Genomic DNA, 25,943 nt, shown 5'->3' with positions numbered 1-25,943 from the left:
AGACCGCAAGAGGTTTGGTTAAACTTTTTCTATACTTCTTTTAAGCGTTCAAAATAACTTTGCCTCACAATTCTGAAGTAAATCTACATAAAGAAGTACTTATTCCGAAAACTGGAAAAAAGCTACCTTGATTTCCAACTGTTTAGAGAGCTACCTTCATTTTTCTACCTGGAGATTCGACTCCAAGATTGTACAATTTTATTTCAACTTCAGACAATTTGTTCTAAGTTTGGGTCCAACAAGCTGATTTTATTTATTCTTCAACAATCTCGGATGATTTCTGCTTATCAGTATATCAATTCCTGATGTTAGTATTTAGTTCCATGTTGAAAAAATGCTTTTCTTTCTAGACTCCGGCTGGATTTGTAACGAAATTTCTTCACTTGAATTCAGTTTGGTACAAGTCAGAGTGACTGGTTTAGACATAAAAATCCTACTGTTGAATAGTTGGTGCACTTAATATATGAGAAACTCTTTATTTTTGTACATAACTTCCATCGAACTTTTAGTAATTTTTGTAGATTAGCCGTTTCTGATGTGTTTCTCTCAAAAACTTTTTTGCCAATTATTTTTTTTTCGATGCTTATTTTGCAATTAATTTTGTCATTTTACAGATCAACGTTTTTGCACAGAGACGCGCTTTCGTGTTTTGTTTTTCTAAGTTGACGGAATTACACCTATTTTTTATACTTTCTATTTATTTGTATTATTTCTGTTTGTTTTTCTAAATTTTCACGCAATAAAAAACAATAAAAGAAGAAAAGTTTTTTTTATATAATATATTTTTTATACTAGATAACTTGTATAAATAATAATTACCTAGTGTTTCTTTCTTTGTATTTATTTAGTTTTATTATAAATTACATTTATGTTTAAAGTCAGTTCTGCTACAAAAAAATTAGGAATGTAATATATTAAAAATAAGATTAATAGCTCTAAAAGTTTTTGTTATTATTTAGAAAACTAGTCGTTCTGATTTAATTTTTTAATTTGCTGAATTTGTTTAATATTAGAAAATAGAAATTTCAAAGTGGCAACGTATTTTATTAATCAAATCTAATTTAATTGGTGCTTTTTGTTTTAAATTGAAATATATACTTTTAAAATTTCTAACAGCTCCTTAAAACGTTTCATTAGTTTTATTTAAAAAAGGAAAAAAATCATAACATCCCTATAGTTTATTCCTGTACGTAAGTAGCACAACAGATAGTTAGTTTATACAGGATATTAATTCAAATAATTGTTTGCGTTATGTATTAAGTATTATTAGAATTAAAAGTTGCATTTATTTTCAATTGATTTATGAAATTATTTTTAATAATTTAAATATTTACTGTAAGAAGTGTTTGTAGTTAACAAACAGGATATGAATAAGTTTCTATTTAAATGCTTGATATTATTAAACAAATTTTAAATAGTTGATAATTTTTAGATAAGTAAATAAAATAAAACTAATTGTGCGCTTCTCATATAGTATTAAATTTTAAACATTTTTCTTTGATAACACATCTCATATAGAACATAGAAATATATATTGCAATTGAAAGAAACTACTATAACATTTAAAACAATTGACAAAAATTAAAAATTCCAAAACTGGTCAACTTGTTAAATAATGTTTTAAAGCTTTGTACAGTCATTAAGTACAAAACTCATAGAGAAATTTAATAGCATTGGTAAAGAGAATTATTTGGTTTGTTTCAAACACATAGATAATTTGATATATTATCTCCATAGTTTAAAATTCAAATTTTTAATGATGTTTCTAAAATGATACAAAAAAATCAAAATTAGTTGATGCATAGCAGAATAAATGAAATCATTTTATTTGGTTAATAAATTCACAATTTAAAATATAGAGCATATGTTAACAATAATTATCAACAGAAAGCAAGAAAAATTTGAAGATTTTTCGTCGTCAGTCGACGATGACGGATTCACTCCGGTTCTTTCGAAAAGACAAATCAAAAAGATACAGGTGGAAAAAAGAAAAGAGGTAAAAATATATTTTTAATCTAAAATAAAAAACATTTAGGAAAGTATTTCCTTTTTGAATGGATTATTTTTGATCAATTTTTTTAAAGTTTTTATTTTAAACAACATACAGGCAAAAAGAAGTATACTTTTATATTAGTAAAATATTTCACAATGTTAATTAAATTTTAGATTTTAAAACAAGAAAAGAAAATTGCGTTGGAAAAGAAGAAAGAACTTCAAAAGAAAAAACGAAAAGAAAAAGAGTTGTTGAAAGGTTTTATTTCATCTGTAATATTAAATGTTATACTTTATGGCTTGCATATTTTAAAGTTTCTGGATTCTAAACAATTGAAACATAAGTTTTGATTAAAACATTAATAGTTAAACCACAGAAGTACATCAAATTTTTGGTGTAAATCTTGAATTATAATTTTCATAAAATAAAAAACCAATTTTAATTTCACATACGAAGTTACTTGTTTTGTCAAGTGAAATGCCAAAAATTTGATACTTAACATAAATTAAATAAGAATAATTAATTAAATACACTTACAACAGCTGCATCGAAAGAAAAATCAAAGAAACTTTCCGTTAAAATTCCTACCAAAATTAACGTTTCGACCATCAAGCATAGTGACGTTTCAACTATCAAGCACAACAACATTTCAACTCTCAGTAATGACATTTCAACTGTTCAACACAACGACATTTCAACTCTCAGTAATGACATTTCAACTGTCAAGCACAATGACATTTCAACTCTCAGTAATGACATTTCAACTGTTAAACACAACGACATTTCAACTCTCAGTAATGACATTTCAACTATCAAGCACAATGACAGTGGTGTTGACACTTCAATGCATTCATCTCAAAGAAGTTCACCGCAAAACACGGATTTCAAAGTTTCTTTCCTCAACAGTCTATCTGATGTTAGTTGCTGTTTTGTCTCAAGTAAAAAAAACGTCTTTTATTTAAATTCGTAGAATTGTTTTTTAAGTTTTACCTTGAAGTTCTTATACGTATACCAACTTCTCATCAAATTATTATTATACTCATTTAGGGTTGCACTTCAAAATCCCAGGCAGACAAAAGTTCTTCGTTGTGTGGGTCTGATTCAATTCCCACAAAGATTTATGACAAGAAAGATGATGTGTCTGAGGTTAGAACAGATGAATTTTTTTATTTATAAATTAGTATGATAAAAGTTCGAACAAATAAAAAATATTACAGCTATTTGAATATATAAATTAGAAACCAATTTAGTTAGTTTTACTCTTAAACAATATGTTGAATATAAACAAAACTTTTAAAAAATATTTAAAAAAACAAATTAACAAATAATTTATTAATTTTAGGAATCAAACAATAATTTGGAGATATCAGATAAATTTGATGAAAATAAAGATGATGTTTTACTGAATGATTGTATTGAGAATTTATTGTCAAATATCGACGAAACTCCTTACACTTTTCTTTCTAATGATGCAGGTATGTATTTGTTGACGTTGAAATTAATTTAATATAGTTATTATCAGTCAAATACGAAACTTGTAAAATTTTATATTTTATGATGTTTTAATGTTAACAATTTTAAGTATTAATCTTTTTTTCTTAGATATTTCAAACAGTAGCGTACGGAACTCGACGCCAGACAATTCGAATTTCAATTCGCCAAGGAAAGGTACAAAATTAACATGAAACAAATTCCACTGCATGTTTAATTAATCTGTTTGTTTTTCAGATAAACTAGAAGAAATCCTGGATAAGAAGTTGTTGGGTGTCGAAAATATAAAAAGTGAAAACTCCTTCTACGGCAAGAGCTTATCCACTCCAAATTTACATAATCTTATTGAGGTAAATTGTTTGTGTTTAAAAAGTACTAACTTGTATGTTTTTAATTGAAATTGAGTTAACATTGAAGTTAAATTTATTTATAATGTATTAGAAGCATAGTCTAAAATTAAGAATGTCTCAGTAAAAGAAGTTATCAGTATTTTTTTACAAATTTAACTAAGAAAGACGTATGAAGCATCTTGTTTATTACGATTAAAATTGAATATTAAATTAAATATTTTTCAAACAGATGTCAAAGTCTTCATGCCAAGTAAAATCTGCCAGTTCGATTTCAACTGTAAGGTTAGTTTGAAAATCCAAATCGGTCAAAAATTATCTGGTTTTTATTTGGTGGGTTAGAAAACAATGTTAAGTATTTAGTCGAACAAAAAATAAGGTTTTAGTATAAAAATCAAACAAATATCGAAGCTGTAATTAAAAGTAGAAAAAAAGGTTAAAAAAGTTTTTGTTGGGAGAAAATTTACATTAATTTATTAAAATTAAATTTAACACCATTGTGTATGGATCTTTTTTATTATAAAGTTTTTTGTAATTGAAAAAAAACAAATAAAAATCAGATTGTTTTTGACCGAATTGGCTACCAACATGCAACAGTTCATTTTTACATTAGAAATATTTTCTTTTGTTTGTTTTAATAAAATTTCACGATATGCTCTCAGAATTCATTATTTTACCACAAATACTCCTGAATATTTACCCCAAAACTTGTGACTAGTAGAAGTTTATAAAATTAGAATAAAATAAATGCAGTGCCCACCAAAGTACGGATGGCAACAAAAAAAAACAAAAGTGTTTAAATGCCCTAGAATACACATTGTAACAAGTAATCAGATGATTTTTATTTTTGTGATTATTGATGTTGAATTATTCAAGTAATATTTGTATCACACCTTGTTGCATATTACCTAAAAATAAGTTGTTTAACTAAAATTGAAAAATATTTTTTTAAATTTCTGTCTCGCGCAGTGGCTGCTAAAGACGAAATTATTAAAAAGAGTAATAAAAAATTTGCATAAATAATAAATAATTTGCATGTTGGTAGATAATAAAAAAATTGGCCACTGCGCGGGACGGAATTAATAAATAAATTTTAAATAATTAAAAACTTTTATGTTCATATTTGCTGTTGTAAACTTGTGAAGTACCTGGACATTTTGTGAAATAAACAAAAAATACGTGTTTTTTTTAAATAACTTGAAAAAAAGCCAGTTGTTGAATGAAACATTTGAAACTTTTTATTCTACTCCCTTCAGGACCCATTGAATTCTAAAACTTTAGATAAAAGTTGGAGAATGATTGAAATTATAAATATCCGATAAAAAATTATTTTAAATTCATTTGTCATAAAAACTTGGTTAAGTTGGTTACAGTTGAGTTCACTTTGTGAAATTAACAGACAAATTTAATAAAAACTCAGTTTTTGTTGGGTACAAAAACTATTCAAGTTTGTGTAAAAAGGTATTTGTAAACTTATAAAAAAGTTGCAAATGTTAATTACTTTAATGAAGAAGTTCTATTGAGAAAATTTAACAAGTTGACAGATAAAATATTCTCTTCATTTAAGACCCTTTGAACAAATGAAGAGAACATCTATTAAAAAAGAGAAAAAAAAAGTTAAAATATTAACAATGGGCAGAGTAAATTAATCCAGCTTAATTGACATTTGACATTATAGTAGTTCAGAACATTTACTTGAATAATTGTATATAAAGCGAGACAAACCAAGTTAAAATAATGTGGTTTCAATTTAACATAACTTTTATATTTTGATTTTTTTCAAATATTTATTAAGTTACCAATTTGCACAGCAAAAAACTTTAAATACACTTAAGTTAAAATATACAAAATGTTAGGTCAAATAAATATTTTATTTCTCCAAAAACTGTTTTTACTGCTTAATTAACATTAATCAATACAAGAGAAACGAGAACAGATATTCTCAACCAGTAGATAATTTCCTGTATTGTGATTTCTGATATTTTCCCAGCTAATGTTCAAATGTGCTTGAATGAAAGTTCATACTGGCATTATATTAAGATATTTGATATTTACTCTGGTATGCAGTTTGTATATATCAAAGCTACTAAGCTTTATTTGTTTTAATGCATGCTTTTTATTGCTCATGTTTTACTTTAAAAAGTGTGAAATGATAAAAAAGTTTAGTAAATAGTTTATATAAGTTAAAAGAGAAAAATAAGTCGAAACTATCAAACTTTGCAAAATTTCATTCAAGTTTCAACAAATCTAAAATTTAAAAACATTATTTAATATTATGCATGTGTTTCTTTGTTAATTAAATGTAAAACTGGTGTGTATTAAGTCTGCACATTTTAATATTTAACTTTTGACCGATTCATAAACCAATATTATATATGCATGAACATTTCCTAATAATTACAATTTTAATGTGTTGTTTAATTATCAATAAATGTTGAAAATAAACACTAAATGCACAACGTTATGAACTTCGTGTAAAGTTTGTTGCACTCGAAATATCACGTGTTGTAAAAACCACAACAAATAAAAACAATTGTTTGCACCTTTTTGTGAATAATGATGTCATTTATTAAAATGCATTATCATATCATGATGTGTATTATAATTATCAGTTACAACAAATTCAAATACAACTGATTGAATTGAGATTTGTTATACAGGCATTAAGTTAACAATAACCTGGATAAAATCTGGTAGACTAAATAAATATAAGGTTTGAAATAATGAACATCCGAAATTAATTTAGTAATAAAAACCACATGCATTAAAATAAACTGTCTCTGATATTAGTCCACTACTTTCATGATAAATTAACTTAAATAAGTTGCCATTCGTACATTGGTGAGCACTGTGTTTTAGTAAAATGTTTTCAAAAAAACTAATAGCCCCACAGGAAAACATATGACAATTTGCACAACCAACATAAAAAAAATATATATATTGTTGATTAAGTTTTTTATTTTGGTTGTTCATGTTTTTCTTCCTAACCTACCTTGGATATTCTTGTTAATTGTTTTTCTCTTTCTTGTAATTTTACTTGTTTTTATCATGACTTAAATTCTTCTTACCATGTTTCTATTGTTATTTGTTCGGCTAATATTTGCACATTTTTTCTTACTTCTGTGAACTTATTTTACTTCTTCTTTTTTTTTATTTCCACGTTTAAAAGTCTATATTCATAATTTTTATTTCCTTTAGTTGTTTGTTAGCGTTGAAGTGTAATGTTTTTTGTTTCCTTATCTTGTTAATTTTGTTTTTGTTATTGGATAAAGTTCCTGATTATATTTTTTAGTTTTGTTTACACAAAAAAAGTTTTTTAATTTTTGTTGCATTATATTTATTTTATCAGTCTGTTTATTTGTTCCATGTAATAAAAATAATTTTTTTTTTAAATTTTAAAAGTATTTTTTAAGCAATTTAGTTTGTGATATTGACTTATTTGTTTTTAACTTGAACTTTCTTATTAATACAGTATGACCTTTTAACTTCTAAGGTTTCATTAATATTTTATAAATTGAAATGAACTCATAATATAAATTGTTTTTGTAAGTACTTGGATATAATATTTATAAACATTTAACTGGTGAAATTACTTTAATGTTTATGATAGAGTTCAATTTTATTTTAGTTTGTTTGTTCTATTTATGTATCAGTATTTATACCTAAAGTTGTTTATTACTTATTTTGAATTAAACCTTTTTTTTTTTTTGAATTTATTTAATTCAGATATCTTTTGTAATCATATATAATGTTCATGAATACAAGTAGAATTCTGTGAGTTAGATATAACTAACTTTTTTTTTATTATTAAAATTTTTGAATTTGCAGAAAGAGTTATAAGTTGCATTGAATAACTTCTTTGCACATGCTCTTTAAATATATATTTTGTTTGTTATTTATAACAAGAAAACACAAAAGATTAATCACAATAAAACATGAAAGAAAAGTTTATAATTAAATGGTAGAATTCAATATCATAATGCCATTTAAATGCTACTTAAGAGATAATAATTAGGCTTAATTAAAGCTTAATTTACGTAGCTATATACAGTTTATTAAAGGAAGTTTGTTTTGTATTCAATTATTTGTCTACCTTTGATACACACAATTCAAAATTGTATTGGTCTAAAACTTTGTGACCAAGTAAATTATTTTTTGATAAGAAAACCGCTAAGTACTGTAAATTTAACCACTACTAAATAAAAATGCTGAGTTAATAAAATCAGCTTATTAGCTGTGTAAAAATATAACTAAATGTACATAAATTTTGGTAAATAATTTTAATTTTTTTGTAACTTACTTGGGTTAAGTTATTAGTAATTGTACTAAAAAGTTTTGTTTAAAAATAATCAAGAAGACAACAAAATATCCTTAAAATAGTGGAAATTCCTACCTCATGAAAAAAAAAAACAAATAGAATAAATTAAACTAGTCACAAGTTTTCTGTATTTATTCAAAAGCAAGCCAAAGTTTAAAAAAAAACTTCTAATCATTTGGATTTTTATTGAAACAAGTTCTTTCTTGTATCACACTAAAAATCACATGTATTTTAAGAAAAAAATCCAATTTAAATGTTTAAGTCATATGATGAACGTATGGCAATTCTTTTTTTGTATAACAGTTATTGTTTTATATTAAATTTATTTTTTTATGACAACGTGTATGAAGTTAAATATTGTTTAAATTAATTTTTCTAAAAGTTGTAAAATGAATTCATTGAAGTATGTAAATTTTATGTAACAACTTCATTTGAACTTCACACTCATTTTACATTAGCATAATACAATAAATTTTTGAAAAGGAGAAAATACTATTCGGACTTGTTTCAATTATGAACCAAATATTTCTTGTTAAAATACTTCGAGGGTTTTAAAAATATTTATAGTGATGTGTCTGAGTCATAAAAACATTGTGAGTAAAAAAAACTTGAAAGTTGTTTTGAAATAAAAACAAAATCAAGTTGAACTTAAATGACTAATCAAAAAAATAAATACATAAGTAATTGTCATCAAAATTACTATAAAAGTGATAAAAAAACAAATTAACTATAAAAGTAATAAACAAACAAAATTACTATAAAAGTAATAAACAAACAAAATTTACTACAAAATAATGATTCATGGTGACGCGTTCCGACAAACAAATTTCTTTTGCAAATTTTATATCAATAGTGAAAACCATGACTCATTATTGTAGAAAATATCTGCATACATTTTACTAAATTTAAAAAGTTAATAAAACTTTTTAAACTTTGGTATAAAAAATAGACGTAAAATTTTTTTTGAAAATATTAGTAAAACTCTTTATGATTAGTTTAAGAAAGTATGTAGTTAACTTTTAAGTATTTTTATAGTAGCATATATTAAAAAATATAATCAAGTGTATAAAAAGAAATAAAATTACAATTTTTACTGGTGTAATTAAAGCAAATTGAATTATTAGGTAATTATGCTGGTTTGATACAGGTCATTAGTTTCTAGTTATAAAGTTAATTTTACTTAACAAATTAGAAATTTTGAGATAATAAAATCGTTATGTATGGTAGAATTAGTTTTAATTATTTGTATCTAAACTACAAATTCAAAATTTTATAATAGAATAAAATTAACAACCAAGTTAAATTACTATGTTTAATTATTTCAATCAAATTAAATCCAATTTAAACAAATTTTGTCAAGTAGTTAACTAATTAGCCAATAACAAAATAAAAATTTGGATCATTATTTAAAATTTTTATAACTAGTAGACAGTATCAGGCTAGCATAGAGTTGTTTCAATGTATTAAAAAGTATTTCTCTTAGATTTATTTATTATTAAACGTTTTCCTTAGTCTTTTTCATTTACACCAAACAGTATTGTAAAGTTTTATGTTATAAAGAAAAAAACTATTTTGAGTAAATGTTAGATGACATATAATTGTATTAATAAATGTTTTTTCAACCAAACAAAATATTTCAGGGTTGTTAAGTGTAATAACGAAATATCACAAATGCCCAACCAACCGGAACAAACACAATCGGTTGTCCCTGGCAACGATAATAACATCCCTAGCAACGGTTGTCACGCTCCAATTCCCGCCACAAACCACCAAGACACCCCTAGCAACGGCGACAGCAACAAGGTATCAGGTTACCAAGAAGGAGCCGGTTGCCAAGCAACTGCTGCAGGCGACATGACATCACATATGACGTCATCACTAAACGCCACGTCACCGGCTTCCAAGGAACTCGAGATGCAGATCGGGTCCACGAGGAGCATCTGGGAGAACTCGTCATCCGTTGCTAAGCAACAGCCTGTCGGCGGGGACAACGGAAACCCCAGCAGTGGAGGCGGTAAGTTTTGTTTTGGAAGAAATTCAGGTTATTTTTGTTTGATAATATAACTGATTTTAAGATTTTTTTTGCATGGTTTTTTTATCAAGTACATATAAGAAATACAATAAAATATTTTTGAGACATATAATTAAATATATTTTTAAATGTTTTTAAAATCTTGTTTCATTGTTGTTTTGTTAAAATAAAATTCAAGTGCATTTTCAAACAATAATTTATCAAACAGACAACATGTACTACCTTCCATCCAAAGAATTGTCCGGAAGCATCTCACAAAATCAAATCAATGATATCAGCAGTGTTAGTTGTTATGTTACATTTGTTGTAAATAAGTTTTTTTTTCCATTAAAACACTAAAAAAATTGACTAAAACTTAAGTAAAGAATAAATAAGTTTAACATGCTTGGAATCTAGTTGATTTTACAAAATACAATAAAGTACTTAAAATAAATAGTAAGTAAATAAAAATGATTATTAACAAAAAAACATGCAGTCGGGGTTGAATGCTTCTGCTAACACGTGGTCTGCTCAGAACAACCAATTAGCATCGAGTATGCAGAACAACAACCAATTACAATCGAGTATGCAGAACAACAACCAATTACAATCGAGCATGCAGAATAACAACCAATCAGGTTCTCAGGAAAGCGAGAAACCCGCGGCTTGGAGTTCTGCTACCGTTCAACCCGGCGCACAAGTTTGTTTTGTTAAAATTAAAAAAATAATTTCAATAAAAAAATTTCACATTACTTTTTTTTATTAAACTAACGTATGTTTCTCCGTTAGGATCTTTATAAAAAAAAACGATTAATTCGAAATCTAGAACACTTGTGATTTATTTTGTCGAGTTGTCGTACTTACCTTGTTAAAATGTTGGAAATAAATTGAATTTCATTAATTTTTTTTAGGTAGTTAAAAATGTTTTAATTTTGTTGATTTTGTTAAAATAAGTAAATACTTTGAAACTAAAACAGAGTTCGGTTACTGCGAATTCTCAGATTGCCGGAGGAAATAGTTTCACCAATTCTCAATTAGGTTCGTATTTTATTAAATATACATTAGAATTTATTAATTTTCATCAAGTTTTTGTACATTCTTAAACATTACTATTTACTTATTTTAGTAAAAATTTAGTGTTAGTTTATTTAGTAAAAAATAGTCAAAAAAAATGGAAGTTAAACAAAACATTCATAAAATCTGTAAAAGTCCATCAAAGGGATTGCATTAAACATTTAATTTTTATTGTTTGTTTTAAATAAATTATAAATATTAAGTTTTTCATCAATTGAGTCTAGTAATACAACATATATACAATAAAATTTTTGTTTTAAATACAAAGTAATAAATCGTAATTTTAACATTACTAAATATTAATTTAATTAAGTAATATAACATGTATACTGTAGAATGTCTTCCTTTAAATTAGACCAAGTTATTAGTATGAAAAAGAATATGTTAAGAATTAAAATATTTTAAAATTGAATTAACTTGAATATTTTTCCAAATACATATTATTAAGTTCAGTATTTCCCACATTAATTTACACGCAAATAATTGGAAAAAGAGCTCTTATTTTAAAACAAATTTAGTTAAAAAAATTCAATAGCTCAAAACTAATTCAGTCAATGTTTTATTAAATGTAAAGGAAAAAATATTTACTTAAATTCAGTAAAATGGAAAAATAAAGCTATCATTTTATTCCAGCAAGCTACAAAGTTATCCCATCACAAAAATACTTAGTTGTAAATAGTTATAAAAACAAAATTAGTTTTTACCAAAGTAGTAAAAGTTAAGTTTTATCTCCGCTTTTGAAACTGTAATTTTGATGAAAAGGTTGAAATTATTTGTTGGGATAAAACTTTTTTTTATGAATTATAATTAATGTGATTGCATGTAGTTAAAATTAAACAAACAAATTTCATGTCTAAATAAGTAAAAAAAAATTATGATACGCATAAAAAAAGTATGATAATAGAAATTAATTAAATACATTGAACACCATACCTGAAATTTAAGTTTATTATTTTTTGTTTATACAAGTCCAAAAATAATATTTTTATAATAGTTATAATAATTGTTAAACACAACATAACTGAATATTTTAACACATTTCAGGCCAACAACCGATTCCAGGATTTCATCAAAATTCTCAAAACTTTCCCAGTTCAAATCCATTAGCTCAACAACAAGTATGTATTTTGAAAATTATTATATGTACATATGTTTGTTTTACTGTTATAAAATTATGATATATATATACCTCTTTATTTATTGTTAACTATTTATTTAGAATAAGTTTGTGCTTATTGATTTGTATGTTAACAATAGTTAACTTGAATGACCTAAAAAAGTGTTATAATGTTTTTTGGTAAAAATACATTTCATTAAATTAATTTTTATAAATGATTTAATTATAAAATGATAATAAAATAACAACTGATTTATATCCTTAATTAATAATAACTTAATTTATAAAACATACAGAGTATATGCTATGGTTTTGTTTAAAAAAAAATTAAACAGAGATGTTTATACTTTATAAAAAGTGAAAAACTATGTATTATATATTTCAAAAGTTTACCATATAGACCAGGGGTAGGCAGGTCAAAAAGGAACGTTTTTTTTATGTGCTTTAAAAAACATATTTAAAGACAATTTTTTTGAACAAAAAAAAATTAGACGATAGATTATTCTTTGAAAATAACACCAAAATTTTATTTTTGTGTTTTTAAAAGTATTAGTCTATAAACTAGTTGAATAAAAATTTTAATGTGGACCGCGCGCCGCAGTTTGCCAACCCCTGATATAGACTATTGAAAACTAAAAGCATATCAGATATATTTAAACAACATAAAACTTATTTTCTCACATAGTTCACATCATAAACACAACTTGAAATGTTAATAAAAGTTAATTAATAAAGTTGAAACAATATTTCTTTTATTTGAACTGCAGCAAGCTCAAAGGGCGTTGAAATATTTATTTATAGAATTATTTAAGCCAATATATTTATAAACGTTACATCATTTACTAAAATTGTTTCAAGTTTTTCATTGGTGTAAATTGTTTGTATTTTGTTGAACAGTGAATCAATTGTTTAGAATATAAAATTCAATTAAATCATGAGAGCCACTAGTAAACTAACTAGTATGCAATTTAGTTAATAATTAGCCTTTTATACTTACATGTTATCATACTTCAAGCAAATAAAAATGTATACAGATGGTCATAACTAGTTTTACATCAATATTGTAGATCTGCATTTTATGTTTTATTTCAATTTTAATCTCTAAAAAAAAAATTGTCATTATATTAAAAAACAAAATAAATAAGTACTTATTTGTAATTATTTTCAGTAAAACTGACATATAATTATTTGCCGAAATGAACTAGGCATTTTAAGACTCAATTTTATAAACAAATTTGTTGTATTGACTCCTTCTTAAATGTAAACAAATAATCAACAGAATCAGTTTTATGGTCAGCAGCCTTCTAGTGGTCAGCAGTTGAGCCAATCACAGTACGGCAATTTGCAGCAATCGTCCGCCGCAATGCTGCAATCTCATGCAAGAGAGTTTCAGCCTCAACAACAGAACAACATGCACATGTTCAATCAGTCAACCGCTAATGATAGTTAGTTTGGATTTACTATATTTACTCAACTAGTAGCAATTATTATCTGTTCGCCCCTAGTGTAAACTATGTATGAGTGAATATACTAGTTGTATGTTAATTTAATATTATTCACTAGTTTGTTCAATCAATCTACTGCAAATGATTTTTAGCTGCATTTACTATCAGCATTTACTCTAACTAGCTATCTTTCACCAGTGCATAAGTGTGCAACTTGGTAGTAATATGTTAATTTAATATAAGCTACTCATACTAATTAACCGCTAATGATACTTAGTTATACGCTGCAGTATGAAATTGTAAGCTAACTTCTACTGGTAGTTCTGTTAGATAGCAATTAGTAGTGGTATACCCTATTTTTCCATGTAACTTAATATTTTTTTTGTTATCTTGTCTTAGTTTTAACATCCTAAAAAGTAGCTTTTCTAGTTAGCGGGTCAAATTTACAAAAAAGACCCTTTCGCGGGGCCGAACTTCTTAGAACAAGTATTAACATCTGTGAAATTTAAAAGTTTACTTTAATAAAAATAAAAAACTAATTAAAATAAAAACGTTAAAAAAGTAATCGTCATAAGCGTTACTCAGTTTTAAAATAAAAAAAAGCGCAGTTGTAAGTTTATAAAACATAAAAGCTCTTTTTTTTCGCAAAAAGCTAAAACAAGTTGTGGATCCGGCCCGCGGGCTGTACGTTATTACCCCTGCCGTAAAAAGTTTAATCATTTTCTATAAAAACTTTAAATTGTTTCTTATCATATATTTTAATGAAATTATTTAAGTAGAAATATATTAGACTTTGATCTTATTAAAAAGCTGCAACACTTATTTTTTCAATATAAAAGTGTTCTGTACTCAGTGAAAATGTTTCTAACCACATTACTATAATCTGCTAGTATTGTGGTATAGAGTTGTTTGTTATAAATCAGCTATTCATGCCAACTAGGTCAGATTAATATCTTAATTAAGCTAAAGAAATAAGTTTCGCTTTTTACCTATAAAACCTAGTCAATGTATATTGTTTAATACTTACTTATGTACAGTGGAGTATTAATTAACTAACTTGTAATGCATGTGATTGATACTTTTATTAGTAAAATGTAAGTATTTTTTTAATGTCAAATAGGTTTTTTCAAACGACTTATTTGCTGTACAACTATTCTGACAAAAATTAAAAATTAATAGAAGAAAAATCTATATAAAGCTTCATATAAAACAAAAAGCTTAACTTACTACTTTTAAAAAAACTAAAAAAAAAACAATGGTATGCGAAGTATAATAAAACAAAGTAGTTTCATATAAATACTTAACTTATTTAGTTCATACCCAAAAAATATTGCAAAAGTTTAAATTTGTAGTCACATAAGTTTAAGTGTTTTTCATGTTTTCATTAGTTAATTTCTAGGTATTGTAGACCTAGCATAATTTGTTAAGTAAGGTTATTTTTTAATAACTCCTAGTATTTTATTTAAAGTTTAAATAAGGTGGTATTAAATTTATGTTTTTTTAGTGCAATCTGCTGCTTTAAGAACTCAAATGGCAATGGCTTCACCCTACGCAAGAAACTATAATGAAAATAATGTAAGTTGTTATAATATAATAAATATACAAGAATTTATAATGAAAATAATGTAAGTTATGTATATGTTATAATATTATCTTGAAATTCAAGTTTTTATAAAAGTGTTTAGAGGGGCCATACTTAAACTATAAAAAATAAACATCTTAAGGTCCAAAAAAATTATGATGGTAAATTAATTTGAAAACACAAAAACACGTTTTATTTATTCAGAATTACCACAATTAGTTGTCGTGTGCCACAAATCAAGAAGTATTTTTATATTTTACTAATGTTTAAGTTTATATCAAATATTTTTACCAACTGGATTAGTATTTAGCAGTCAACTAAATAAAATAATTATTTAATCGTTAACTAATTTTTTCTTGTAATCAGCACAAATTTTTCATAATTTAAAATTTTAATATAAATTAGTTTAACCTTGCATTTTAATGCACCTTTTTAATATCATGAATAAATGATATGTATAACTACGTTTATAATGAATTATTTATATCATCTGTCTGAATCATGAAATAAAATTCACTTTAATACTAGGAATATATGTTATCTTGTTTTGAAAATTAGAGAATGTTAGCTGTATAATGTAGTCTATTTTATTATTATTTAGTTATATACTATTTTTTAGGGAAAACTTATATATCTTCATTTTTTATATTTATTTACAGATTGAAAGTTTTTTTTGTTCTGTATTTGGGTTTTACTAATACATCTTAAAGAGAAATTTAAAAAACATAGTTTTAAATAAAACATGAAAATAGTTTTAAGTTCGTTTTTAATTACTTTAAACGTAAATTATAAATTCCAAAAAACATGGTTGAAAAGTAAGTCTTAGATATAACTACTAGTGTACTAATTAAGTCACAAAAATTTGTTCATAGTTAACTATTGTAAATACTCATATTTAAAACTTTTAAAAGTTATATTTATAAGTAGGAATCTAATAAATGTGTTTTATTAACTTTGAATAAAATTTACTATCTAAACTTATATTCGATTGAATTACAAGTTGGTAAATTTAAACATTAAACATAACGTTTCAATTTATTGTATTCAATTTTGAATATTAACCAATTTTCCGTTTAAAATCAAATCAGCAAGTTGATAATTACTGTTCAAACAAAAAACGTTGCAATTTTGAAATTTGTTTGCCCAAACAAAACAGTTTCACACAAACGAAATTGTAAATTTACACACATATAGGTTTAACATAGAAAACACATCAAATTTACACACACATAAGTCTCAGACATAAATAAAAAACAAATAAGTTTTTGCACATACAACATTTTGAAACTCACACATATAAAACTAAATTATTACACATTCAAATTTACACACATATGAAAATAGTACAAATAAATTTTCGCTCGCACAAATTGATCAAAACAGTTTTACACATTCAATTTACACAATCCAATATATAAATTTCACATATATAAAATTTAAACATGAATATTTTTGCACAAACAATTTTCGCTCACATATAAAATGACATGCACAAATTTAAACACACATATGAGTTTTCGCTCATTTAAGTTTTCACACAAATTGATCAAAACTGTCGACGTTGTTGAATTGTGCGTAATATTGAAAGTATGGCGCTAAATTTTCAAAAACTCATTTTCTCCCAACTCTTCGAACTGATGCAATATTTCTCTGCTGTTGTTTTAGTGGTGATATTTGCGCGTTAAAAAAATATTTGATTTGATAACATTTTAATAAGTTTTAGCATTTTTTTTAAATTTTAATGTTTTTCAAGTTTCATTGAAAGCTCTAAGCAAGCCACTGCTTTTAAAGCTTTAAAACTTAAATTAAGTATTGATAATGATTATTTTTACAAATAATAAGTTGTTTCATTATGGTAACAGACAAAATAAAGTTTTATGATGATTTTTTTTTGCAATGATCATTAATCAGTATAAAGTTGTGATAAAAAATGATGTGAAGTTTATAAGTGTTAACAGATGTTGAGATAAAAAATAAAAAGTTCAAACTACTTCAACTGCTTTATATTTTGATAAATGATACAAATATTTTTTAGTTATAGATTAAATGAAGATGTGCAAATTAAATTATTTAAATAAGCTCTTTACTTTTCAGTAAATTGAGCAATTTTTTTTAGCCAAGACAAATAACTATGTAAGTTAAAGATTATAAATATAACTTAGTTTTATGTTACTTACAAAAATTTTAATTATCATTAGCTTGATTATCTTATACAATGCTAAAATAACTAGGTTTAAATTTTTATTGTAGCTTCAATCATTTGTTTATTCTTAATCTAAACTTTTTTTAATAAGTATTTTATTTTTATAGATGCAGCAAGTATATTATGATAATTATTCTCAACAAAACCCCATGAACAGAAGCCAGCCTAACAGCTTTAAGTTAGTTTATAAAATATACATATAAAGTTTGTTTATTAATTACTCAAATTTGTATAGTATGAAAAGAACTACATGTTTGTAAAAAATGTAATTAGTTGTTAGACAAACTAAAAAAAATTTGTTCAGCTTTACCATTAATATACAAGCTTGTTTAAAAAATGGCGTTGTTTGAAATTTGTTTAAATAAATCTTACAAGTACTTTTAACTTGACAATATTTCAGTACGAGAAATTATACTTGTTAAAATTAATACAAATTAAATTAAATATTTCAGTCCCCAAAGTGCAAGTTTCAATCCGTACCAACAAAATCAGTTCGCTCAACAAAACCCCCTTTACATGCAAGGTGGTGTTAGGGTGAGTGAATTTTAATATAAATTAAATAAACCCTCAGTTATGTATGCAGTCTGGTATTAATGTTAGCTAGTAATTATTATACTATGAAATCAGTCTCAAATTGATATAACAATTTAGTGTAAAAGTTAGTACTTCATTCTGTGAACTAGTATACTTGGTTGAACAAAGCTTATATTAAGTATGGTGCTAAAATAAGCTTATATTTTTTAAGTATAACTGAATGTTACACACGTATTTATTTTTTAAAGGTTAATGTAAGTACATGATTACAAAAACCCAATTCACTTTTATGATAATAAGTACTTGAACAAGTTTAAGTGTTTGTAAGTTATATTCAGTATAATTAATCATTTTGGCATTATTTAAGTTGCAACAATTTGTACAGCCCTTGTAAAGTTTATACAGAGTTAACTAAAAATCTATGTTAAACTAGTTTGTAAACTTATTTTTTTTAGTAAACTTTTGAAACTGTCATACTCAAATTTTATGAAAGTTTATTCTTACTTAAGTCTCTCAAATAGAAAAAATAGTTTTGATTGTAATATATGAAACAGTTATCAAATTACTAGATAAAATGCTACTTGGAACAAGGAACAATTGAAACATACAATACATATATGATTAGTGGTTAACTTGTAGGAAATAATCCTTTTCAAAATGAAATGAAATAAAAACTTATATACTGAGTAAGCCGCTTCAAAACAAAAGAAACAGTAGATTATATGTATTTTGAATTGTTTACTACTAGTCTACTAAGCTGAAATAAAAATACAAATAATAATGAATTGTATAAAAAATTAATCCGTAAAAACAAAATGAAATAGTAGTAATAATCACATAATACAAAGCTAAAAATTATCACAAATGCAAATAAAACAACACACTCAATAAAAAAAACAATAGAAAAATATTACATTTTCAGCAACAAATAGCTCATAGAATATAAATATGGTAAAGAAGATATGTAATACACCTTCAATAACCCATTAATAAAAAAATTATATGAGAAATAAAGTAATTCAATAAATTTTTCACAGCAACAATTAGTTTTATGTATTTCACCTAAAATCATGCATTAATAAAAATGTAGATAAAAAATTAAAAGTTTTTAATTTTTTTTCTTGCAACAAGTAAAAATAGGTTATCAGTTTTAAAAATAGTACACTAGAAATAATGCATCAATAACAAATGATCTAAAAATTTACAATTAAAAAGTTTCATTTCAAGCAACAATTAGTGGGATAACTTATTAAAAAAATATTTTAATTTTTTTTTTCACAGCAACAAATAGTTGGTCAGCAACCGAAGATGGCTTCAATTCAGCATCAAATGGAAAACATGAATTTGAATTCGCAACAACAGCAGCAATTTAACAACAGCAGAATTTACAACAACAAGTTCCAACAATCACCCAACAGTGGGGCTCAGCAGAATAACGCTAACAAAATTGTTACTGGTTTGTTTTAGCTTATAGTTTAAATTAAAAAGAAATTGAAATTAAAAAAAAATTGTCCCAAATTGTTAAACCAGAAAATTGTATATCTCAATATATATAAACTGTTTTATTGATAAACCAGACATGAAATATTTTATGCTTAAAAAATTTATTTCGTTTTAAGTACATAATATTTAAACTTAAAGTAACAGATGATAACAAAAACTATTGTATCGATATAACAGCTGTTGTGTGGAAATTAAAAAGTTTTTATTTAAAATACTACACAACTGTCAAATAAGTGGAAAACTTTTCTTATAATCTGTAAATTATTCATTGTATTTCTCAGTTTATTGAATAAGTTGATGGTACGAACTTTTGAAAGTAATTAAAATTATTTTTGATGTCTGTAGATGTTTTTTTAATGATAAATTTATTATGCAAGAGCTCTAAAGTAAATCTAAAGTACAAAATTATATTGGCTTTAAAGTTTCTCATTCCCCACTATAAATCTTTGAAACCACAGCTAAAATACAACAAATAATGATAAATCATATAGTTATACAGATGTGTTTTGTATACTATAAACAAAAGAAAAATTATTTCTAAGTTACTATATTTATTATTATATTCTAATTTATTATTACAGTTATAGTAGCTTGGTGTTTTGGAAACCTTGAAATCATTTATACTTGAGCATATTTTTATTTATACAATTTTATTTAGCTGAATTCAGTTTTTTTATATTTAATTAAATATATATTTTTGTATTCATCATAATTAATGATTAAATGAATTTATTTTAGCTAATAATTAAATGTATATTTTTGTATTCGTTGTACAGGGTCCAAATTGAATGTAGATGCTAAACCATTCATCACGAAAGAAAGTAATTACATCTACATAAGTTCAATAAATAATTTCTAACTACATAAGTTCAATAAATAATAATTTACAATCACATAAGTTCAATAAATAAATAATTTACAATCATATAAATTCAATAGTGTTAAGAATTATGTTTCAAGTAAAACAGTTTAAGAAATGTTTTTGTAATCTTATACTTATATAATATTGTTTAGTTTATTTTTTTTACTTCTTAAAACTAGATTTTTGTTGTATCAGTGACGTTATAAATAATGTTAGTTTTTGTTTACATAAACAGCTGATATAGTATTTAAAAAGGTTAAGATAAAATCATAGTCTGTTGTTATCATAGAACATTGTGGTAATCAATTAATATCTAGCATGGTTGCCACACACTCAAAAAACTAGGTTTTAATTTTAGAATAACTCAAAATATTCTAAACTCCTTGGAAAACTCGAGCTAGTTTTTATGGTTAAAATTTTTTTTTTATCTTTAAAATTTTATTTTTAGGTATTGAAACTTGAAGAACAGTATTTTATTTAATGTTTAGCTCTAGTTACATTTTTCAAGTTTCTCATAAATTCAAGTTACTTTTTTGACACCCAGGCTGGCTTTTTTGTATTGAAAGCAACCGTAGTCTAACAGTAAAAGTTGTAATAGCTGAGAGGCTTTTTTCAAGTAATATGGTTGCTTAACTCGGAAAATGAAATTAAACATTAATGTTTTGTTTTCTTATAAGGATATTCATTTAAAGTTAATAGAACTTCATTTTAATTATGTATTTTTTGCAAGCTAGTTCATAGTACAGTTAACTTAAAACAAAAATCAGTTTAAATAAAAACACCAACAGGTTCAAACTTGTCAATGAACGCAGCACCATTCGACATCAACAAGAGCAAATACACCAATAACAACCAGATGTACAACAAACCAGACGGAAAAGACCAATTAAAATTTAACCAGTACGACATGTACAATAAGAATGGTGGAATGAGACATGGTGGGCCTTATCAGCCGAGAAACATGAACCCAAGTTTGTTTTTGTTTATTTAACTATATAATTAACTTTGATAAAGAGATTAGACTTAAATTTTCCTGTTATTTTAAGTGCCATCATTTTAAATTTGACAAGTTTTATGTAAAGGAGTTTTTTCAACATATTAAATTTTGACTGTGACATTAAATATTTTGTTTTGATAAAAAGAATACTTCTAAGTTTGACAAGGCAAGGGAGTTTTTTGAGGTGTTAAATTTTGACCATGTTGTTTATATATGTATTTTATTCAAAACAAAAAAAGTTATTTTGTTAGATTATTCTTAAGATGTTAATATTATACTAATTATACAAAAAAACTATTAATTTGTTTTAAAATCTTCAGATCACGACGCAATGTACCAGGGTGGCCCGATGAAAAACCAGTTCGGAAACCATTTCAACAATCAAATGAACCATTTCAACGATGCGAGGAACCATTTCAACGATGGTAAGATGTGGCAACCGAACCACCAGCAAATGGTTCACCAGCAGCAAATGATGCCGCAACAGAGATTCGTTCAGCAGCAGAACAATGATTATATGGTTTGTTTTGAAAAATTTGATTAATCTAAAGTACTTTTAAATATCTTACAAGTTGTAAAAATTAAGGTAACATTTTCCAATCATAATTTTAGGATCAAATTCGTTAAAGTTTATAGAACTTGAAGTATCTTAAATTAAACACATAATTCAAATTATTTGAAAAGTTAAGTCCTTACACATCAAATGCTAAAGTTTAAAAACTTTATGTTGTGTTCCCCATAGTTTTAAAATATTTTGTTTTAAAAATAGCTGTAAGTTTTATTACTTTGATGTTAATTAATACAAGGAAATCATCACATTATTATGTTTTTTATTAAAATTTTTAATTGAACATACCTGCAGCTAATTAAAAATTCAAAACTTCAAATAAATTTCATTCTCTTGAGAAACATATAATTTTGTACAAAACCACAGAAACCCTCAAATGAACTTTTATATAAGTGTTTTGAACTTTATTTCATTCCTATATCATGTGATTGTTTGATGTTTTATGTTTATTGAAAAACAAGTTTTATTTTAATAATAATATATTCAATTATGTTTAATAAAATAAGTTCAATTACAGTTTATTTTCTTTAATTGCTTGTTATAAAATATATACTTTGAACAAATTCCAAAAAGTAGTAAAGTTTATTCGAGTGCAAAGTTGCTAAGATTTTTATCTTGTTTAAAATATAATTTGTTAAATTTCTAATAAAAGTAATTAGTTTTATAAAATTTAAATAATTATTTCAATATTTCTATCAACATAGAACCAATATATAAATGTACAGATGCAAAACAAAATGGCAAACAGCAACAATGTTCGACCGAATCATCATCCAAATAATGCTGGTTAGTTTTATTTAATTAATTATTATATTATTTAAAATATTAAAAACACCAACATGAGTTTTGGATTGGAAAAGATAACAATAAAAATTTAACAAAAAAAAATTATATACAATTTATGTATATTTTAACTTAATCGGTTTTACTGATTAATTTCCTAAATTGATTTTTGTCACATAATATCAATGTTTAGAAATATAATAAATTAAGTAATATCAAAAACTATAAATGTAATATTAAATACTAACAATCAACAAGTTGAAATTAATTCAAGTTATAATGCTAATATCATTAAAAGAATTACAATATTTTGTAAGTATTATAAATACAAATTACTAACAATATTTTATTGTACTTCTTCGCAGGCCAATATGTAAAACGTAAAACAGGCAAGAAGAACTCTGTGGCTCCCTCTGGCGGAAAGAATTCTCAGCCTCCGGTGCCGACTCTGCTGGCGAAACCAAAAAACGCGAGTTTGATTGGCAAGAAGCCGGTTAACATGTCGGAGAACGATGTCAAGGTTTGTTTCATTATTATAATCAACAACAAATGTGTTTTTATAATGACAAAAAAAATTTAAATGCTTAAATTATAATCACTAAAATAACGTTTCATTAAAATCATTGCAAACAATATTTAATAAAATACTTGTATCTTAGGTATATACATATAACTTGTGCTTTTCATATTTAACTAAACTTTTTCTAACAGAATTCCCAGGAAAGTCAGAGGCAGCAATTTTTGCAATCTCTACGTGGAAACAACTCGGTAAGTTTTATTTATTTATATTTACTGCAAAAAACGCATTAAACAGTTTTTTACATTTACTAGAGTTTTTATCAGATGTATGTGTGAAATTAAGCGACTAACTTTAAAAATGGTTATTATTATTCCAACTGTCTTAATAATTAGTAATAGTTGAACAATCAAGCTATCTCTAAATTAATTTTTAAACCTTATTTTTATTATTATTCATAATATAAACAAAATATTTCAGGAGAATTGGTCTGCAAAAGTAGCTGATAGTGATCCGTTGCCTGAAAGAAGACCTGTTAGTTTTTTGTTTCTATATAAATTATTTTAATGTTTTCACATAAATGGTATAATTTAATTTTAAGTAAGTTTTTATTTTAAATAATTATAGGTTAAAATTTTTTTAGATACTATAGCAAATCAATGTCATTGCTTCTCAAATAAATCGTTTGATCATTTAATGTGATAAGCAAAATGCTATTCTAAAGTAATAATCAAACAAAACCTTAAAATTAGTATTTAAATAACTAAATTACTTTTACCAGGGAATGAGACACCCCGAGTACGCTTCTAGCCGACCGGGCAGGATCAACAGGAGACCGGGAAGGTCCAATTACAACCACAATCAGGGTGGTGGCGCTCAAGAGAAGAAACTGACTCTAGCTGACACGAAACCGAAGCGGGGAGAGAGCTTCAACGTCAACAGCCACGAGTAGTTGTGACGTCACACTCAAACGTTTTCCCGCCTTTTTGTACAGCTGCAGTGAGCATGATTCACTTTTTTTTTTGGAAAATATGGCAAAACACCGCAAAGTATATATAGCTGTTGTGTGGCCATCAGTACTTATTTTTATTATTACCCGCGTTATTAGGGTGTACTTTCAAGGAGGACCTATAGAACCTTGACACCAGCTTTTTACAGGTTTTCCTGTCAACCTGATTAATCACCCCTGAATCAGGAATCCGACAATCTGGGTTGGGCCTGATTCAAAGGGGGTGAAACTTTTATTTTTTGCTTTTTTCCAGAAGGCTTTTGATTGAGTTGTTTTACCACTTAGTATTTACATGATTTACCAACAAAAAGTTTCTGATATCTACTAGCAAGAATTTTTATGTTGGAAAATAGTTTCAATTTTGATATTTTCATTTTTCCTTGTACTCTGTTGTGTTCGTTCAGATGGAACTTTTTTCGTTTTCTGCTATTTTTTGTTGTTTCGGCGTGAGAACTACTTTATTACGACACATTTGCAAAGAGCTATGCTTTTTATGACGTCATATTAACAAAGAACGCAGAGAAAAGCCGGAAAAATCCTTGGAAAGTTTTAAATGAAAAACAGGAATTCAGTCAATTTACATGATATGCAAAAATTATAAAATTAGGTAACATATTATCACACAATGAATATACAGGAATTTTACGGGTTTTTGAAAAGTTCATAGCAAAACAAGTTTCAAAATATACATAAATTCACATCATAAGTTCCGGTTTTAAAAATTTGTCAGGGATTCTTAACAAAAACTAGATAAGTTTTTACCCTGAGAAAAACAAAATGTAGAATTTTTTAGACAATTTTTACCATAAAACCAATTAGGTTTTAAACGCAAAGCTTACTAAATATGCTTTTTACAGGAACTGCTTTAATTAATATTAGCTTTAATATTACGGATAAAAATAAGCTTTTCGGTGAAACACTGTGTCTAATATATAGTGACACTTTTAACAACAAATAATAACTAACTTTTGAAATAGGTAATTTCCGCGCATAAGCTTTTTCTTCTGCTTAAATGACCAACAAAAAAGCTATCTGCATAAGAAGCTCTCTTAATGTAAGATCTACATTGACAATGATCTTTAAAGATGCAAGATCTACATTGACAATGATCTTTTGAAGATGCAAGATCTTTAAAGACATATTAGATCTTTGGAGATCAATTATTGAGATCTTACAACTTGCAAGTCGTTTTTATCACTTATTTTACCACTAAATATTTAGTTCTGCCTCTATTTTAATTTCGTGTATCTTGAATAAATATATGGCAGCTTTATACGTTGTGTTTTATTATTATTTATTAATAATTAGTTTCACTTGAAAGTATTTGAATATAATATTTCAACTGAGAGTTGTTAAAGATAGCATAGTGTGCAATATAGGGTTATATGAAGATAATTTAACACCATTAATATATACCTTTAAACAGGGTTGCCACAAAACCTTGAATTTGAGAAATTTTGAAAAAAATCTGTTATTATTAATACATTTTACATCAGGGTTTTCCAAATTATTTTTAAAATGGCCCCCTTAAAAAAATTAAAAAAGCCATGGCCCCCGTCAACAAGTTTACTCAAAAAACTACCATAAAA

General features: G+C 25.3%; 1 protein-coding gene across 2 annotated transcripts in view; it reads left to right on the top strand.

Annotated features, from left to right (window-relative positions):
• The window catches only part of LOC145844520 (uncharacterized), a 39,449-nt gene extending 13,822 nt beyond the window's left edge, over nt 1–25,627 (top strand). Inside the window, exons 26-50 of one of the 2 annotated variants that reach the window (XM_082951919.1) lie at nt 1,888–1,996; nt 2,167–2,251; nt 2,536–2,909; nt 3,041–3,139; nt 3,336–3,468; nt 3,596–3,661; nt 3,722–3,834; nt 4,064–4,116; nt 9,790–10,163; nt 10,390–10,463; nt 10,657–10,860; nt 11,138–11,198; nt 12,279–12,352; nt 13,631–13,796; nt 15,301–15,371; nt 17,689–17,759; nt 18,034–18,115; nt 19,397–19,571; nt 21,269–21,451; nt 21,798–21,997; nt 22,771–22,831; nt 23,218–23,348; nt 23,540–23,596; nt 23,826–23,879; nt 24,127–25,627. In XM_082951919.1, the coding sequence (XP_082808045.1) occupies nt 1,888–1,996; nt 2,167–2,251; nt 2,536–2,909; nt 3,041–3,139; nt 3,336–3,468; nt 3,596–3,661; nt 3,722–3,834; nt 4,064–4,116; nt 9,790–10,163; nt 10,390–10,463; nt 10,657–10,860; nt 11,138–11,198; nt 12,279–12,352; nt 13,631–13,796; nt 15,301–15,371; nt 17,689–17,759; nt 18,034–18,115; nt 19,397–19,571; nt 21,269–21,451; nt 21,798–21,997; nt 22,771–22,831; nt 23,218–23,348; nt 23,540–23,596; nt 23,826–23,879; nt 24,127–24,297 (3,241 nt within the window). In that variant the 3' untranslated portion in view covers nt 24,298–25,627. Of the gene's footprint in view, nt 1–1,887; nt 1,997–2,166; nt 2,252–2,535; nt 2,910–3,040; nt 3,140–3,335; nt 3,469–3,595; nt 3,662–3,721; nt 3,835–4,063; nt 4,117–9,789; nt 10,164–10,389; nt 10,464–10,656; nt 10,861–11,137; nt 11,199–12,278; nt 12,353–13,630; nt 13,797–15,300; nt 15,372–17,688; nt 17,760–18,033; nt 18,116–19,396; nt 19,572–21,268; nt 21,452–21,797; nt 21,998–22,770; nt 22,832–23,193; nt 23,349–23,539; nt 23,597–23,825; nt 23,880–24,126 lie in introns of both variants that reach the window. The other variant, XM_082951918.1, reaches the window with a different exon arrangement.
• Nucleotides 25,628–25,943: the final 316 nt, after the last annotated feature.

Source organism: Thalia democratica, chromosome 9 (genome assembly GCF_965202585.1).
Source record: "Thalia democratica chromosome 9, ktThaDemo2.hap1.1, whole genome shotgun sequence".
Taxonomy (NCBI): domain Eukaryota; kingdom Metazoa; phylum Chordata; class Thaliacea; order Salpida; family Salpidae; genus Thalia; species Thalia democratica.
The sequence above is the reverse complement of the archived record's forward strand: the minus strand, read 5'-3'. Positions and strand labels throughout refer to the sequence as shown.